This window comes from Coregonus lavaretus (genome assembly GCF_964263955.1).
Source record: "Coregonus lavaretus genome assembly, chromosome: 33".
NCBI classification, from domain to species: Eukaryota; Metazoa; Chordata; class Actinopteri; order Salmoniformes; family Salmonidae; genus Coregonus; species Coregonus lavaretus.
In genome coordinates, this window is record NC_140020.1 from 24,953,972 (window position 1) to 24,974,072 (window position 20,101).

The following is a 20,101-nucleotide window of genomic DNA, read 5'->3' on the forward strand; positions in this document are numbered from 1 at the left end:
GGGCCAACTGTGCGCCGCCTCATGGGTCTCCACTGTCCCACTGCCCAGACAGGCAATTTATCAACTTAATCTCCCCTGTAAAAAAGCATCTAGACAAAACTACCCCATGCTACTAGCCTAGCATTTGGTTTGCAACAGTTTGTCTAAATCTTGCTGTCTTCCTCTCTGACCGGTGCAACAATGTTGCAGTTTTTTTTGTGATCTCCATCGTGCCATGCAGCCTATACAGTGGGGAAAATAAGTATTTAGTCAGCCACCAATTGTGCAAGTTCTCCCACTTAAAAAGATGAGAGAGGCCTGTAATTTTCATCATAGGTACACGTCAACTATGACAGACAAAATGAGAAAAAAAATCCAGAAAATCACATTGTAGGATTTTTAATGAATTTATTTGCAAATTATGGTGGAAAATAAGTATTTGGTCAATAACAAAAGTTTCTCAATACTTTGTTATATACCCTTTGTTGGCAATGACACAGGTCAAACGTTTTCTGTAAGTCTTCACAAGGTTTTCACACACTGTTGCTGGTATTTTGGCCCATTCCTCCATGCAGATCTCCTCTAGAGCAGTGATGTTTTGGGGCTGTCGCTGGGCAACACGGACTTTCAACTCCCTCCAAAGATTTTCTATGGGGTTGAGATCTGGAGACTGGCTAGGCCACTCCAGGACCTTGAAATGCTTCTTACGAAGCCACTCCTTCGTTGCCTGGGCGGTGTGTTTGGGATCATTGTCATGCTGAAAGACCCAGCCGAGTTTCATCTTCAATGCCCTTGCTGATGGAAGGAGGTTTTCACTCAAAATCTCACGATACATGGCCCCATTCATTCTTTCCTTTACACGGATCAGTCGTCCTGGTCCCTTTGCAGAAAAACAGCCCCAAAGCATGATGTTTCCACCCCCATGCTTCACAGTAGGTATGGTGTTCTTTGGATGCAACTCAGCATTCTTTGTCCTCCAAACACGACGAGTTGAGTTTTTACCAAAAAGTTCTATTTTGGTTTCATCTGACCATATGATATTCTCCCAATCCTCCCATCCAAATGCACTCTAGCAAACTTCAGACGGGCCTGGACATGTACTGGCTTAAGCAGGGGGACACGTCTGGCACTGCAGGATTTGAGTCCCTGGCGGTGTAGTGTGTTACTGATGGTAGGCTTTGTTACTTTGGTCCCAGCTCTCTGCAGATCATTCACTAGGTCCCCCCGTGTGGTTCTGGGATTTTTGCTCACCGTTCTTGTGATCATTTTGACCCCACGGGGTGAGATCTTGCGTGGAGCCCCAGATCGAGGGAGATTATCAGTGGTCTTGTATGTCTTCCATTTCCTAATAATTGCTCCCACAGTTGATTTCTTCAAACCAAGCTGCTTACCTATTGCAGATTCAGTCTTCCCAGCCTGGTGCAGGTCTACAATTTTGTTTCTGGTGTCCTTTGACAGCTCTTTGGTCTTGGCCATAGTGGAGTTTGGAGTGTGACTGTTTGAGGTTGTGGACAGGTGTCTTTTATACTGATAACAAGTTCAAACAGGTGCCATTAATACAGGTAACGAGTGGAGGACAGAGGAGCCTCTTAAAGAAGAAGTTACAGGTCTGTGAGAGTCAGAAATCTTGCTTGTTTGTAGGTGACCAAATACTTATTTTCCACCATAATTTGCAAATAAATTAATTACAAATCCTACAATGTGATTTTCTGGATTTTTTTTCCTCAATTTGTCTGTCATAGTTGACGTGTACCTATGATGAAAATTACAGGCCTCTCTCATCTTTTTAAGTCGGAGAACTTGCACAATTGGTGGCTGACTAAATACTTTTTTCCCCACTGTACGTGACGAGACCGTAAGTTTCTCAAATGAAAAAATGACATTAATCTTTTTCTAATATGTTATAAGGCCCTCAAACTTGAATAACACCCTCCTAAGGGCTGTTTTACTGGCCCTTCGCTCCGTGTCGGGCCTAAGAACAGCCCTTAGTCATATACCACACCCCCTTGTGCCTTATTGCTTAAATATACTGTAATAATATACACGCCATTTAGCAGACGCTTTCATCCAAAGCAACTTACAATCATGCATGCATACATTTTACATACCGCCGGTCCCGGGAATCAAACCTACTATCCTGGCGTTGCATGCGCCATGCTCTACCACCTGAGCTACAGAGGACCACCGACATAGGCAGACACCTATTGTACTGAACAGACATATCCACTGTGCACAGCTACTGCAGCAATGACCACGACAATCACTGTACTACACCCACAACATAGACAGAGATCTATCCTAAACAGTGAATCTCTGTTCAAAGCTACAGTGCCTTGCAAAAGTATTCATCCCCCTTGTCGTTTTTCCTATTTTGTTGCATTACAACCTGTAATTTAAATGGATTTTTATTTGGATTTCATGTACTGGACATACACAAAATAGTCCAAATTGGTGAAGTGAAATGAAAAAAATAACTTTTTTCACAAAATTCTAAAAAATTAATAATGGAAAAGTGGTGCGTGCATATGTATTCAACCCCCTTTGCTATGAAGCCCCTAAATAAGATCTGGTGCAACCAATTACCTTCAGAAGTCACAAAACTCACGGACCAGGTAAGGAGGGCATTAATCAGAGAGGCAACAAAGAGACCAAAGATAACCCTGAAGAAGCTGCAAAGCTCCACAGTGGAGATTGGAGTATCTGTCCATAGGACCACTTTAATTGTACACGCCACAGAGCTGGGCTTTACGGAAGAGTGGCCAGAAAAAAGCCAATGCTTGAAGAAAAAAATTATCAAACATGTGTGGTGTTCCCCAAAAGGCATGTGGGAGACTCCCCAAACATATGGAAGAAGGTACTCTGGTCGGATGAGACTAAAATTGAGATTTTTGGCCATCAAGGAAGCATGGTGGTGGCTGCATCATGCTGTGGGGATGTTTTTCATCGGCAGGGACTGGGAAACTGGTCAGAATTGAAGGAATGATGGATGGCGCTAAATACAGGGAAATTCTTGAGGGAAACCTGTTTCAGTCTTCCATAGATTTGAGACTAGGACGGAGGTTCACCTTCCAGCAGGACAATGACCCTAAGCATACTGCTAAAGCAACACTCGAGTGGTTTAAGGGGAAACATTTAAATGTCTTGGATGGCCTAGTCAAAGCCCAGACCTCAATCCAATTGAGAATCTGTGGTATGACTTAAAGATTGCTGTACACCAGCAGAACCCATCCAACTTGAAGGAGCTGGAGCAGTTTTGCCTTGAAGAATGGGCAAAAATCCCAGTGGCTAGATGTGCCAAGCTTATAGAGATATACCCCAAGAGACTTGTAGCTGTAATTGCTGCAAAAGGTGGCTCTACAAAGTATTGACTTTGGAGCGGTGAATAGTAATGCATGCTCACAATCTGTTTTTTTTGTCTTATTTCTTGTTGTTTTTTTCACAATCGAAAATATTTTGCATCTTCAAAGTGGTAGGCATGTTGTGTAAATCAAATGATACAAACTCCCCCAGGTTGGAAGGCAACAAAATAGGAAAAATGCCCTGGGGGGTGAATACTTTCGCAAGCCACTGCATGTGGCAATGACCACAGTACAGTATGTTACAGACTAGGAAGGACTCATTTTCATCGACGGGGCTGTAGTGGAGTGGTGTCCACATCACCAACAAACTATCATGGTCTGAACACACCAAGACAGTCGTGAAGAGGGCATGACAACGCCTTTTCCCCATAAGGAGACTGAAAAGATTTGGCATGGGTCCCAGACGAGAGCATCCTGACCGGTTGCATCACCGTCTGGTAAGGCAACAAGTCGCTACAGAGGGTACTGCGTACGGCCCAGTACATCACTGTGGCCAAGCTTTCTGCCATCCAGGACCTATATACTAGGCGTGTCAGAGGAAGGCCCAAAAAAGTGTCATATACTCCAGTCACCCAAGTCATAGACTGTTCTCTCCGCTACCGCACGGCAAGCGGTATCGGAGTGCCAAGTCTAGGTCCAAAAGGCTCCTTAACAGCTTCTACCCACAAGCCATAAGACTGCTGAACAATTATTCAAATGGCCACCAGGACCCCCCCCTTTGTTTTTACACTGCTGCTACTCGCTGTTTATTATCTATGCATAGTCATTTTACCCCTACCTACATGTTCAAATTAGCTCGACTAACCTGTACCACCGCACATTGACTCGGTACCGTTACCCCCTGTATATAGCATCGTTAGTGTTATTTTATTGTGTTACTTTTTATTAAATTTTTTACTTTAGTTTATTTAGTAAATATTTTCTTAACTCTATTTCTTGAACTGCATTGTTGGTTAAGGGCTTGTAAGTAAGCATTTCACGGTAAGGTCTACACCTTTTGTATTCGGCACGTGACAAATACAATTTGATTTGATTTGATTGATCCAGCCCACTATGGCTGGCTGCATCCTGCATCCATAGTGAAATGGATTACAGATAGGACTATCAACAACATGGGTGTCATTCATGTTGTTCTATATGACCAATGTAGTAATATTAATAATACAGTATCATTACTCATGTGATGTGTATGGATGTGTGTGTGTGTGTGGGTGTGAATGTGTATTTACACACAGTATTATTGTGTGTGTTAACAGTGTGTGTGGTATGTGTGTGTATACAGAGTGAATAAGTGTGTGTGTGTGTGTGTGTGTGTGTGTGTGTGTGTGTGTGTGTGTGTGTGTGTGTGTGTGTGTGTGTGTGTGTGTGTGTGCGCAATGGCCTGAGCTACACCCTTGTCCTGGCCATAACTCCTCTAAGCCGGCCGGAGATGGAGGTCAAGGGGGTGGTCTGTATATAACAGTCTTCTCATAGTGACTCATATTCTAGTGGAGGAGGAACGAGGAAATGGCTTGAATAAGCCTTGGCCTTGGCTCCATACATCAAACGCATTCATCAAACATTAACTCAGGCAGCCTCCTGTACGGCCAAAACCAGGTTAAGCAACACAAAAGCCATCTTCACACTGCTGATCCAACATAGAAGCTGTTATTGTTATGCTGCTAGGATTTCACATTTTTGTTGATTTTAGGTTCTATGGTGGTGCTTTTGAAGACAGGTAGAGGATACATCGATTTAAATGCGGTAAAGAGGTCAATGGAACACAGACCGTGGGAGATAGAAGGAGGACGCCGGATTGGGGTACGTTCGACAAATCTGTCTAACAAAGTGGATATTCGCCAAATCCTTCATGATTGATGTATTGTAACATGCCCACAATGTGGTTCCTAATTTCCGATTTGGATATATTTTGGCTGTTTTCGTTGCATAACATTTAAAAGTTGTTCCTTTTCAGGTTTAGAAGAAGTGACTGCTAAATGCTAACTCCTGTTCGTATAAGCTGGTAGCATAGCTAGCATCCAGAAATCGGTGGTGGTAGTCAAAGTCGTTTTTAACTGCAGTGCAGTTGATTGGTGACGATGACATGAACATGTATTGGGGTTGACATCCATGCAAGCATTATACTCTGATTTTTACCTCTACATAGTGTGAAATATATAAACAATAGCCTAAATGTTGGCTAATTTTGCTTGGGGGCAATGAGGAGATTCGGGATCTTTCCCCCACGGCATCTTTCCCCCATGTGTTTCCATGGCATTTCCATTGTTTGGGTCGAGTTCCATTGACCTCTTTACCACATCTATTGTTGACGTAAATATCATAAGATTCAGAGAGAAAATTAAATAATGTCCATTTGAAAATATTCCAGCAAAGGAACCAATCAGAAGGGAGATGGGTGTGGCTAAGAGTCAGACCCATATAGGTTATGGTAATGATAAGGGTCAGGGTTAGGGTTAGGGGTTAATGTTAGGATTAGTGTCAGGGGAGGGAACGAATAGGATCAATTCAGTCCTGGTTGTAAGAACACAGTGCTTCAGTCTGCAGAGAGTAGCTGACTGTATGTACGGTTAGTGTATTTGTGTCTGTGTGTTTGTATGTGTGTGTGTGTGTGTGTGTGTAAAAGAGAGAGAGTGTATTTGTGTGTGTGTGTGAGTCAGCCTTTCGACTTACCTTGAGGAAAGCCCTGACAAGAGAGAGAGCGAGAGAGATTGAGAGATTGAGAGAGAGAGAGAGAACAGAGAGAGTGAGAAGTATATCAAAACCCCCATAACCCCCCCCCCCCACACACACACACACACACACATACTCCCATATGCTTCATTAATCCAAACTCAACCATTATGTAACTGCACTACATGCTCACAAGAGTGGAAGAGTACAACTACACTACCAAACCGTGTGTGTGTGTGTGTGTGTGTGTGTGTGTGTGTGTGTGTGTGTGTGTGTGTGTGTGTGTGTGAGATACTCTGTGCCTGTGAGAATGAATGTTGTGTAGTGTGTGCATATCTGAGTGCAGGTTGGACTGCATGTTTCACTATGTTTGTGTGTGTGTGTATACGTTTGACTTTGTGATTTGCCTGAGTAGTGTGTATGGTATTTGTGTGTCTGTCCATGAGTCTGCGTGTCTTTATTTTCATGCTGTGTTATTTGTGTGTGTATGTGTGCATTACACATATTTGTGAGTCTGTGTGTGTGTGTGTGTGTGTGTGTATACGGTATCTGTGTGTCTGTCTATGTGTGTGTGTGCCCCCAGCTCCTGTGCTGTGTAGACAGACAGGTTTGGACATTGGAGCGGTGCGTCTGGGTGCCTCTCTCTCTCTGATCTGGAGGCAGACACACAGATACCGTACACACACACACACACACACACACACACACACACACACACACAGACTCACAAACATGTGTAATACACATACACACACAAATAACACAACATGAAAATGTTTCTGCTTCACATGAAGACCTGTGAGAACGTGTGGTGAGAGGCGTCTAACACACACACACACACACATACGGTCAGCGGTGCTCGTGCACGTAAAAGCCGCTCAACCGAGGCAGAGAAAAAAGAAATCTGCTTTATTTTGGCTAACTACACTCCCCATTGCTTCCTGTCTGGAAAGCCCTTTACTGAACATTGGATAATCATATTCAAAGTGAGTTAGGAAAGAGCTGTATGTGCATGATGTACTGTATGTGTCAATGTAGTTTCTTGGAAGAGATTTGGCCAGACTTTGTTGTGCTGACTCGTGGTTATAGCATGTGGAGGATACAGTAGCTCCTGACAGAGAAGCAGCAACTCAAACTGGGTCATTAACAAAAGGGCTTTAGAACTATACTTCATGCTGCAGTGGTACTATAGACATATAGAGACTGCAGCACAAAGCCTACTCACCGCTTACATACAGTTCCACTATAGAGACAATACAGCCTACAATACAAGTTAAACAATACCACTATTGGGCATATAGGGATAGCAGCTCAAAATCTACTGTACATACTGTTTCTCAAGACTCTACAGCCTTAGCTACACAGAGAATAAACTAAATAACAATTTGTCAAACTGTTGCCACCAAATGTTCCACAACAACCCCAAGTTAAGTAAGTCAAGTCAGTCGTCTTGGAACTGTTAGACATAGCAACCACGAAAATAGAAACAGAGATAATTCTAAATCTTAGAACAAATATGCATCTGCTTATGACACCAAAAAAATAAACAGTTTGACACAGCCAGTGTGTTACACACACAGCCATTGTGTTATTTCTCTGAACACTGTATCTACAGTTGAAGTCGGAAGTTTACATACACCTTAGCCAAATACATTTAAACTCCGTTTTTCACCATTCCTGACATTTAATCCTAGTAAAAATTCCCTGTCTTTGGTCAGTTAGGATCACCAGTTTATTTTAAGAATGTGAAATGACAGAATAATAGTAGAGAGAATTATTTATTTCAGCTTTTATTTATTTCATCACATTCCCAGTGGGTCAGAAGTTTACATACACTTAATTAGTATTTGGTAGCATTGCCTTTAAATTGTTTAACTTGGATCAAACGTTTCGGGTAGCCTTCCACAAGCTTCCCACAATAAGTTGGGTGAATTTTGGCCCATTCCTCCTGACAGAGCTGGTGTAACTGAGTCACGTTTGTAGGCCTCCTTGCTCGCACACGCATTTTCAGTTCTGCCCACACATTTTCTATAGGATTGAGGTCAGGGCTTTGCGATGGCCACTCCAATACCTTGACTTTGTTGTCCTTAAGCCATTTTGCCACAACTTTGGAAGTATGCTTGGGGTCATTGTCCACTTGGAAGACCCATTTGCGACCAAGCTTTAACTTCCTGACTGATGTCTTGAGATGTTGCTTCAATATATCCACATAATTTTCCTTCCTCATGATGCCATCTATTTTGTGAAGTGCACCAGTCCCTCCTGCCGCAAAGCACCCCCACAGCATGATGCTGCCACCCCCATGCTTCACGGTTGGGATGGTGTTCTTCGGCTTGCAAGCTACCCCATTCTTCCTCCAAACATAACGATGGTCATTATGGCCAAACAGTTCTATTTTTGTTTCTTCAGACCAGAGGACATTTCTCCCAAAAGTACGATCTTTGTCCCCATGTGCAGTTGCAAACCGTAGTCTGGCTTTTTTATGACGGTTTTGGAGCAGTGGCTTCTTCCTTGCTGAGCTGCCTTTCAGGTTATGTCGATATAGGACTTGTTTTACTGTGGATATAGATACTTTTGTACCTGTTTCCTCCAGCATCTTCACAAGTTCCTTTGCTGTTGTTCTGGGATTGATTTGTACTTTTCGCACCAAAGTATGTTCATCTCTAGGAGACAGAACGCGTCTCTTTCCTGAGCGGTATGACGGCTGCGGTGGCCCATGGTGTTTATACTTGCGTACTATTGTTTGTACAGATGAACGTGGTACCTTCAGGTGTTTGGAAATTGTTCCCAAGGATGAACCAGACTTGTGGAGGTCTACAATTTGGTCTTGGCTAATTTCTTTAGATTTTCCCATGATGTCAAGCAAAGAGGCACTGAGTTTGAAGGTAGGCCTTGAAATACATCCACAGGTACACCTCTGATTAACTCAAATGATGTCAATTAGCCTATCAGAAGCATTGAAAATGAGTCGTGGATGGGTATTCCAGCATGATAATGACCCAAAACACACGGCCAAGGCAACAAAGGAGTTGCTCAAGAAGAAGCACATTAAGGTCCTGGAGTGGCCTAGCCAGTCTCCAGACCTTAATCCCATAGAAAATCTGTGGAGGGAGCTGAAGGTTTGAGTTGCCAAACGTCAGCCTCGTAACCTTAATGACTTAGAGAAGATCTGCAAAGAGGAGTGGGACAAAATCCCTCCTGAGATGTGTGCAAACCTGGTGGCCAACTACAAGAAACGTCTGACCTCTGCGATTGCCAACAAGGGTTTTGCCACCAAGTACTAAGTCATGTTTTGCAGAGGGGTCAAATACTTATTTCCCTCATTAAAATGCAAATAAATGTATAACATTTTTGACATGCGTTTTTCTGGATTTTTTTTTTGTTATTCTGCCTCTCACTGTTCAAATAAACCTACCATTAAAATTATAGACTGATCATGTCTTTGTCAGTGGGCAAACGTACAAAATCAGCAGGGGATCAAATACTTTTTTCCCCTCACTGTACAACCTACATGTGGCGGTGGTCAGCCTGACTGACCCTGTGAACCTGCGGTAAAAAATCTATATACTGTATACTGTATAGAGTATATACTGGTCTCTGGCTTCAACCACCCTCATCACGTGACTGTCCCCTTCAGCCGTTCCCATAGCAACCCCTAGTCTATTCCCATGACACTTGCCCAGTGTCCAGGAGGAGAACCATGGAGACAAGATGTGAGAGAGCGATGATGTGAGAGAGCGAGAGAGAGAGAGAGAGAGAGAAAGCATGCAAGAGAGAGAGAGAGAGAGAGAGAGAGAGAGAGAGAGAGAGAGCGAGAGAGAGAGAGAAAGCATGCGAGAGAGAGAGAGAGAGAGAGAGAGAGAGAGAGAGAGAGCGAGAGAGAGAGAGAGAGAGAGAGAGAGAGAGAGAGAGAGAGAGAGAGAGAGAGAGAGAGAGAGAAAGCATGCAAGAGAGAGAGAGAGAGAGAGAGAGCGAGAGAGAGAGAGAGCGAGAGAGAGAGAGAGAGAGAGAGAGAGAGAGAGAGAGAGAGAGAGAGAGAGAGAGAGAGAGAGAGAGAGAGAGAGAGAGAGAGAGAGAGAGAGAGAGAGAGAGAGAGAGAGAGAGAGAGAGAGAGAGAGAGAGAGACTGCATCTCTGACTGTGAGACCTGAGTGGTATACTACGATGTTAGCTAGATCTACTTAGGGTTTTATGAAGCTAGCCAGCTTCAGTTAGCTTCACATTCCAGCTCAGGCTTCATCCATGTTACGAAGGTGGATATTGATCCTGCAGTTGTCGCTAACAGGGCTTGTAACTGCGTGTGCATGTCGCACATGGCTAGTCGAACGCCAAACTCTTTATTGAGACATTGCTGAAACCATCATCCACGTTAGTGCCACATTTACATTTTTGCCGAAATCAAAATGAAAGAAAAGTTATCCTGCAATTTCATCAGGCTATGGTGAAAAATAAGATAGAAGTGTGTCGTCTTTCTTTAATAGCGTCTCTGGTGTGTAGTGGTGTGCTATCAATGCACAAGCACTTTTTTTTCAGACTCTATACAATTATTTTATTAAGTCATGCCTGATAATGTAGTGTGATATGTGTTTGAATGTTACTATTTTTAACACGTATACGAACACTTGATAAATACAATATTCAAATCAGTTGTCTTCCTCAAATATGGTCCGGAGAATGAAGGAGAAGATGATGCACTTTGCAAGAGGCAGGGAATCTGATTTGATTGGTCCTCAACTCGCAGCTCAAACACTTCATTCAGGATAAGTGGCGTTAGCTGTGAGTTAGCCTGCCCCAGAGCAGGTTAGTTCTGAATGATTTGTTGCCATAGAAATGTACCTGGCTAAAAGGTGAGCCACTTTCTTGTCACCAGTTATCCCGAGTTGAACTCAGAGTTGACCAAAGTTAGCTCGCTAACTACTCTATCTCGCGTCGTAGTACACCAATCTGCAGGAGAAACTGGAGTGGGTTGACTTAAGGCAGGGAATGGAGGAGGATGTGTGTGTGTGTGGTGGAGGTAGAGGGTTTATTCAATATAATGCAATTTACCCACACAAACAAGGATACACATACATAAAACACACAACCACTACCATACTAGCCTCAGCAGGGGCCCTTTCACACACAAGCATACACACACTTTGGTTTGGCATAGCACCGTGATCAAATCAAATCGTATTGGTCACATACACATATTTAGCAGATGTTATTGCGGGTGTAGCGAAATGCTTGTGAAAAAATTGCTTAGGAGCTAGAAGCAGAGCTGCCATGTCTGTCGGCCCCATCTTCATGTGATGATAGATAGACACTGAAGAGAACATTTCTGCAGAGATATGGTGTCTGTGTGTATGACTGTGTGTGTGTGTGCGTCTGTCCGTATATATGTGTGTGTATGTGTAAGGCCTTACTTTGGGCGTGGGGCAGGAGGCGGTGGAGAGGCGCGAGGTGGCCTGGGCGCGGGGCGACTCGGAGGGCGTGGTGCTCAGAGAGGCTGTGTCTCTGGGGAGGACCTGGACACCCCTGGAGATGATGCTGTCTGGGATCTACACACACACACACACACACACACACACACACACACACACACACACACACACACAGAAAGAACGAGAGACATACACACACTCAAATGATGGCCCATTATGACTGACTGTAGAATTTGTATTACAGATAACATGCTACACATCTGACCCTTTAACGTTGACTATCTTCACTACAACACAGCATCTTGTGCCTCAGTGTTCATTATAGGCAGTGTATATTTGACTGCTAGAAAATGAATGGTGGCGGACGGTGGTACGCTAACCCAATGTTAACTTTCATGCCTTTCCCTAACCCTAACCTTAACCTCAGAAATATTACAACTAACCTTAACTTTAACATAACCCTCCTTCCTAAACAAAACCTTAATACATTTGGACCCCATAACTAAACTAAACCAGTGGAATATACACTGTAAACCTTATCAGGCAGATTCTATAGCTCTGTTAGCCAAGAGCCACTGAGACACTTCTAAGCGTGATGATATTACAGTAATGAATGAATAATGAATGAAACTGGGCAATATGGATGGTATGATATGATTTTCAGGATGATATGAGGATAGATTATAGATCACAGAGATAAATCATGATTTATCTATATGTAATAGATATGGGGGTGGTTTCCTGTACACAGAGTAAGTCTAGTCCTGGACGAAAAAGCAAAGTCAATGGACAATCTCCATTGAAAGTGATTTTTAGTCCATGACTAGGATTAATCTGTGTCCAGGAAACTGCCCCATGGAGTGTATGTAATGGAGTCTTACCAATGAATGTCCATGATTGGACAATGATAAAAATGCCGGAATGGAGCCGGAACTGGACCGAAACCTGTTACCATGACATTAGGACCACAGAGCTCTGATGTTGGACGGGACAGGAAAATGGAAATGGATTAAGATTAGGGAGACAGATCATGGAGTTGATACAAGCGTACAGAATGATTATGAGAATGGTGTATGAAATAATTATGATGACATGGCTGGTGGTGTACTCCTAGAAATATGTAGATAATATACATACAGTATGTGTACGTCCCGATTCTCCACCCTTTTCCCAAAGTGTGCACTTGTACACTTCCCATCATGGATTTATGGTTGAAACTTTCTCTAGCCAATGCTTACACCAATCCAATGCTTTTAAATCTAGGAGAGTAATCGTGCAATTGCACACTATGGGTGAAATGGAGAATCAGAATGTAGACATTGCACATTAAGTTTTGATCACAGTTCTGTCAGCTTCCCGTTCCCTTACCTCCCCATTGGTTACCTTGACGGCGATGGAGGCGGCGGTGATGTGCGAGGATGAGGAGTCCTCGGTGGACGCCACACCGCTGTCCTTCTTCTCATCATCCTCCTCCTCGCACTGCACGCCCTTGTCTTCTGTCTGGCGCCGCGGCGAGTTGTTAGGGGGTGGCGAGAGGGGAGGCGGGGGCGAGGGCAGGTCCTCCAGCTCGTCCACCGCCTCCTTCACCTTGACCACGGCGTCCCGGAGCAGGTCGATGGCGTGGGGCAGCGCGGGCAGGATGAACTGGAAACACTCCTATTGGAGGAGAGGTTAGAGGTCAGGAGGAGAGTTCGGGGTTAATAAAACAGGTTGATGGCATGGGACAGCACAGGCAGGATGAACTGGAAGGAGGGGAGCGGGTCAGAGATTAGAGGTCATGGAGAGAGGGGTTAATATAGCTGATCATTAGCATAATAGTAGGGTAACAATATCAAGCCGAACTGCCTATGACTCAGACTGTAAGGTCATCTCGGCTCTTGTTCATAGAAAGCTAGCAAGCTAAGATAGTGGGTTCAATTCCTGCAGGGATCACATGCACATATCAAAAAATGGATGCACTCACTTTGGATAAAAGCTTCTGTTAAGTGGTAGTAGTACATACAGTAGGGTAGATCAAATCAAATTCTATTTGTCACATGAATACAACAGGTGTAGACCTTACAGTGAAATGCTCACTTACAAGCCCTTAACCAACAATGTAGTTTTAAGAAAAACAAGTGTTAAGTAAAAAATAGATGATAAAACAACAAACAAAAAAAACTATTAAAGAGCAGCAGTAAAATAACAGTAGCGAGGCTATTACATTTACATTTACATTTTAGTCATTTAGCAGACGCTCTTATCCAGAGCGACTTACAGTTAGTGAATACATATTTTTTTTATACTGGCCCCCCGTGGGAATCGAACCCACAACCCTGGCGTTGCAAACGCCATGCTCTATCAACTGAGCTACATCCCTGCCGGCCATTCCCTCCCCTACCCTGGACGACGCTGGGCCAATTGTGCGCCGCCCATGAGTCTCCCGGTCGCGGCCGGCTGCGACAGAGCCTGGATTCGAACCAGGATCTCTAGTGGCACAGTTAGCACTGCGATGCAGTGCCTTAGACCACTGCGCCACTCAGGAGTATACAGGGGGTACCGGTACAGAGTCAATGTGCGGGGGCACAGGTTAGTCGAGGTAATTGAGGTAATATGTACATGTAGGTAGAGTTAAAGTGACTATGCATAGATAATAAACAGAGAGTAGCAGCAGCGTAATGCAAATAGTCCGGGTAGCCATTTGATTAGCTGTTCAGGAGTTTTATGGCTTGGGGGTAGAAGCTGTTAAGAAGCCTTTTGGACCTAGATTTGGCGCGCCGGTGCCGCTTGCCATGCAGTAGCAGAGAGAACATTCTATGACTAGAGTGGCTGGAGTCTTTGACCATTTTTAGGGCCTTCCTAAAAATTAACTGGTGACTAAGCTAGGCCTGTACAGACCAGACCAGACCGGATCAGACCCAGACCAGACCCAGACCAGATCTGGGTTTCCCAAAAGATAATCTATCGTCCAATTAGTTTAAATGGAATTAAGATTATCTTAGTGCTACAATGCTTTTGGGAAACCCAGATCAGATCAGACCAGACACAAACCAGACCCAGACTAGACTCAGACCAGACCAAACCAGACCAGATCAGACCCAGACCAAACCAGACCAGACCCAGACCAGTCTAGACCAGACCCAGACCAGGCGTTCTAACGCAGCTAAACACTCTTTTTAACTAACTCCAGAGACAAGGGCTAATCTGTGAAATTATTTATCTTCATTTGTACATAATTAATCAAGTCCTTATATATGCCAGGTTACAAACAGCTCCCCTCCTTTCTGATTATGCTCTATATCCTATTCATTAATGCACATAGCATATTTCTACCAGGATTAAAGTGACAATAATAACCTTTATTTAAAGTGATTTTGTATAATTTCAGTCAGTAGTTTTGAAAGTAACGCTCATGAGCCAAAACTTGTCCCCGAAAATTGTGCACAATTGTGTACAACCTCATCCATTTTGTTTATGTTACATCCTGCAAAAATATATATTTTTCTGCAATTCGTATGATAATAATAATAATTTATTAAACTTCTATAGCGCTTTTCATAATAGAAATCTCAAAGCGCTTCATAAGCAGAAAACTAACAAACAAACAAGCAATATATCCTGACAGGTCATTGAGGTCAACCAATAGATACGTTAAGAATTTCAATTCGTACAATTTGTAAGTGCTTAAGATCCCATTCAATATTTTTAACTGTATCAGAAACCTCCTGTATGGTTGTTTTATAGGGCAGAAAGGCATGGGGGTGCGGGGGCATGCACACACATAATATGCATGATGTGGAAGCATACTCTCTGGGCATGAAAAATACACACACACGGGGGCCCCACAGACAGACAGACAGATATGAAAGAGATTGAATGGATGAGTCCCCATATGGTGGAAAGCCAAAGCCCAGCAGCGCTCTCTGTTTTAGCCAAAATACAACTCTCTCTGCTCCTCTACTCTACACACGTTCCACTGTTTATGCTCTCTCCTGAGTTTGAAGCCCACTTCTGAGCTATTGGTGTGTGTGTGTGTGTGTGTGTATGTGTGTGTGTGTGTGTGTGAGAGAGAGAGGGAGAGGAAGAAAGAGAGAGATTTTAGCGCGGGGCTAAGTGAGTGTTCACACTTGCACATTCTAAAGTGGGCTAGCACCAACCTTAACCCAGGGCTAGCTGGCCCTGCTCCGGAGCAGGGTTAGCACCGACTTTTCGGTAGCCAGTGTGAAACAGGGTCAAGAACAATGCCTAGAATGCTCACTGTCTAATCGCAAAAGCTGCACTGTCAATTAATTTACATATGCTTGTGATGCCTTAATGCTTTCTGCACATTATTTTGATAAATAAGTTCATACTATTTGATCCTTCCATCTGAGGACAAAAACCAAAATACTTTCATCCGTACAAAAACATTGGTTGCTATGCCTTACAGAAATGGTTGCTATTGGCTAACTTCTTCTCACTTATACAACTAAAGCTACAAACTCTGCAGTTGGAAGGGCAGCAAACACTCAATTTGCGTCTGTTTTCATAGATTTTCTATTGACATTTAATTGGATATATCCATGATAATAGTATAGTCAGACAGGCAGACAGCAAGGTTTATACAAACCATCACTGTTGGAAATGAAATGCTAGGCTAGAAGCAATTGGAAATAATGTGTTAATAAATGTCTTATTGTTTATAACATTGGTCACGTGTCAGAATGTTGGTTTTCGAAACCAAGGGCTAAAGCTTAGCCCATGGTTAACAAATGCTTGTGTGAACACAGGCTAAGTTAGCCCAGGGCCAGTCTAGCCTGGGGTTAAAATAGCCTGGAGCTAAGAACAATACAGTGTAAAGGCCTTTTAAGGGTGTCAGAAATGTTCAGGAGTAGAATCCTTTGAAAAACACAGACAGCCAAAGGTTCACATACATGAAGAATGAATGGCAGGAGGGGATTAGGGGAGAGAGAGTGAGAGAGTGAGTGAGTGAGTGAGTGAGTGAGTGAGTGAGTGAGTGAGTGAGTGAGTGAGTGAGTGAGTGAGTGAGTGAGAGAGAGAGAGAGAGGGAAATAAAAAGAAAGATCAGTGAAAGAGAATCCAAAAGAACACTAGCAGACAGGAGAAACTTAGAGAAAGAGAGACAGGATGACAACTAGATCAGCCCCCTCCGTTCCCTCCTTACCCCGTCTTTATGATCTGAGATAATACAAGTGGGTGATGGGCCGTTCATGCAGTTAACGTTGACTGGGGGCCTGATGAGGGAGACACTAATATGGCACCAGATGGGAAGAGGTGGCGGAATTGATGAAAATAAATAATAAAATCGATCAGGAGAAGCGGGCCTCAGTAACGAGACAGAGACAGATGTGGGGTCAGCGCTAGTGGAGATAGAGAGAGAGAGAGAGAGAGACAGAGAGAGAATGCTATTTGGACGTAAACAGAGAGTACACAGTGGCAGAATACCTGACCACCGTGACTGACCCAAAATTAAGGAAAGCTTTGACTATGTACAGACTCAGTGAGCATAGCCTTGCTATTGAGAAAGGCCGCCGTAGGCAGACCTGGCTCTCAAGAGAGGACAGGCTATGTGCTCACTGCCCACAAAATGAGGTGGAAACTGAGCTGCACTTCCTAACCTCCTGCCAAATGTATGACCATATTAGAGACACATATTTCCCTCAGATTACACAGACCCACAAAGAGTTCGAAAACAAATCAAATTTTGATAAACTCCCATATCTATTAGGTGAAATACCACAGTGTGCCATCACAGCAGCAATATTTGTGACCTGTTGCCACAAGAAAAGGGCAACCAGTGAAGAACAAACAACATTGTAAATACAACCCATATTTATGTTAATTTATTTTCCTTTTTGTACTTTAACTATTTGCATATCGTTACAACACTGTATATAGACATAATTTGACATTTGAAATGTCTCTATTCTTTTGGAACTTTTGTGAGTGTAATGTTTACTGTTCAATTTTTATTGTTTTTTCACTTTTGTTTATTATCTATTTCACTTGCTTTGATAATGTAAACATATGTTTCCCATGCCAATAAAGCCCCTTAAATGGAAATTGAATTGAGACAGAGAGCGAGCGAGAGAGAGACAGATGGCGAGAGAGAGAGAAAGAAAGAAAGAGAGACAGATGGAGGGAAAGGGAGAGGGAGAGAGAGAGAGACAGAGAAAGAAAGAGAGACAGATGGAGGGAGAGGGAGAGGGAGAGGGAGAGGGAGAGGGAGAGGGAGAGGGAGAGGGAGAGCGTGCACATGCATGCAGGATACCTTTACTACTATAACTTCTCAGTCACTTCGACTCTGATCTAACTAAATGTGAGACCAGGGCCCGTACTCACAAGGAGTCTCAGAGTAGCAGTGCTGATCTAGTATCAGTTTGACCCTTTAAATCATATTGAATAAAAGGGGGAGAGCTGATCCTAGATCAGCAGTCCTACTCTGAGACGCTTTGTGAATACGGGCCCTGAAACACTGATCTGAGTGCAGGTGTTAAAGTGGTTATTTTTCCTTACCTGTGAACCCTTCTTGCTCCCTGGTAAGTTGATGATAAGTGTCTTGCCACGGATGCCGCACACAGGTCTGCACACATGAGAGAAGAGTGTGTATTAGAGTTTCACAGTATGACATTGTGTATTTGTGTGTGAATGAGTGGGTACACCAGAGGAGGCTGGTGGGAGGATCTATAGGATGATGGGCTCATTGTAATGGCTGGAATGGAATAAATGGAACGGTATCAAACATATGGAAACCACGTTTGACTCTGTTCCATTACAGTCTTGCAAGAAGCCTGTCCTCCTATAACTACTCTCACCAGCCTCCTCTGGTGTTCCCACTCATTCACGCACATATACATTAATGTGTGTGTGTAGGCTATCTGTACGAGTGTGTGTACAGTATACATGTTAGTGTGTGTATGAGTGTGTGTACTGTATGCATGTTAGTGTGTGTGTGTGTTTGTGTCTCACCTGGAGAGCATGCCTAGTGGTGTGACGTTGAGAGAACCCATCAGCATGGCCAGAGACATCCCTGGAGCCTCCCGCTCAATCACCTCTTTAGTGGCCTGAGAGAGAGAGAGAGAGAGAGAGAGAGAGAGAGAGAGAGAGAGAGAGAGAGAGAGAGAGAGAGAGAGAGAGGAGAGAGAGAGAAAAAATAACATCTTTCTTGGTGAAATCACTCATTATTGGCACAAACGTATTGATCTCCTGCCACTCAAAGACCTCAATGAGTGTGTGTGTGTGTTTGTTAGAAGAATGGTTTGTTTGTGTGTAAGTGTGTATCTGTTTGCATGTTTGTGTGTGTGCATGTATGTATTTGAAAATGTTATGTTTGCATGTAAATCTGCATGCGCTTCCATGTTTGTGTTTTTACATGTTTGTGTGTGTTTGTATCAGTTTTCCATGTTTGTGTGTATGTATCAGTTTGCATTTATGTGTGTGTGTATCAGTTTCCATGTTTTGTGTGTGTGTGTATAAGATTTCATGTGCGTGTGTGTATAAGTTTCCATGTGAGTGTGTGTGTATCAGTTTCCATGTGCGTGTATCAGTTTCTCTCAGAGAGGGAGAGAGACAGGAGGAGGGGGAATAGAGGAGGGTGTACAGGGGGAGAGTGGGAGAGCAGAGAGGGGGAGGGTGTACAGGGGAGAGTGGGAGAGCAGAGAGGGGAGGGTGTACAGGGGAGAGTGGGAGAGCAGAGAGGGGAGGGTGTACAGGGGAGAGTGGGAGAGCAGAGAGGGGGAGAGAGACAGAGGGAGGAGGAAGGGGAGAAAGAGTGAGAAAAAGAGATAGGGAGGGAGAGAGAGCAGGGGTGGTGAGGTAAAGAGAGAGAGGGTGGGTGAGAAAGGAGGGTGGTAGAAGGAGATGGGGGCAGACAGAAGCTGGAGTGTGAGGGAAGCATATCTCAATGGAGAGAGAAGAGAGAGAGGAGAAAGAGAGAGAGGGAGAGAATCCCTTGACACCTACAGTGAGTGGGATCATCATCACATAAGCAGGGGATGCTGGGTAATGAAGCCTTCATCAATAGACAAGACACTGTAACACACACACACACACATGTAGCCCCGCCCCCCCCCCCCCACACACACAGTGCTATCATATACCATATTACTGAGTATGTTTTTTCAACCAACCCACAAGTGTCTCAGTGGTGATATATGAAGTCTCCAGTGGTACTTCTGAGAGACATCACTTACAGTATCAGACAGACAGCCCCATGTGTGGCTGCACTAATCATCTATGGAGGCTCCTCCATACCCTCCCCTCACACTCCTCTCTTTTCCCCTCTCAGTGACACAGACCACCCATAGTCTCCAACAACATCCCCGATTTTAAAAAGGCGATTCAATACAGATCCAACTTTGCCTATTTATTTCCCATGAGGCTGCAGGCTGCGTAATTACACAGCATGTTAATCAGCACTCAAAACAAACATCTGTAATCAACCAAAACAGACAGGAGTGGCTCTGCTTGCGCTGAGCCTCAATGGGGCTCAATGGTAGTGTGGCGGCCATTTTGGATCTGCATGTTACATTTTCCTTCGAGACAATGGGAGCCGGAAACAAAAAACCTGTGACTGGGTAACACAGCAAGGTAAAATTGACAGGCGACACAGACAGACAACGAGAAAGACAGACAGACAGGTGCACACACACACGGGCACACTTACCTCAGGTGTGACATCGCGGGGAGCGAA

At 43.8% G+C, this 20,101-nt stretch overlaps 1 protein-coding gene across 5 annotated transcripts in view; it reads right to left on the reverse strand.

Annotated features, from left to right (window-relative positions):
* Positions 1–20,101, reverse strand: part of LOC311108288 (gephyrin-like) — a gene marked incomplete at its 5' end in the record, with an annotated part of 91,533 nt that overhangs the window by 27,207 nt on the left and 44,225 nt on the right. For 4 of the 5 annotated variants that reach the window (XM_084150916.1, XM_084150914.1, XM_084150913.1 and 1 more), the window contains 5 exons: positions 11,413–11,547; positions 12,814–13,086; positions 17,926–17,992; positions 18,379–18,473; positions 20,075–20,101. The exon at positions 20,075–20,101 is cut by the window's right edge and continues 66 nt beyond it. In XM_084150916.1, coding sequence (XP_084007042.1) covers positions 11,413–11,547; positions 12,814–13,086; positions 17,926–17,992; positions 18,379–18,473; positions 20,075–20,101 — 597 coding nt within the window. Of the gene's footprint in view, positions 1–11,412; positions 11,548–12,771; positions 13,087–17,925; positions 17,993–18,378; positions 18,474–20,074 lie in introns of all 5 variants that reach the window. The other variant, XM_084150915.1, reaches the window with a different exon arrangement.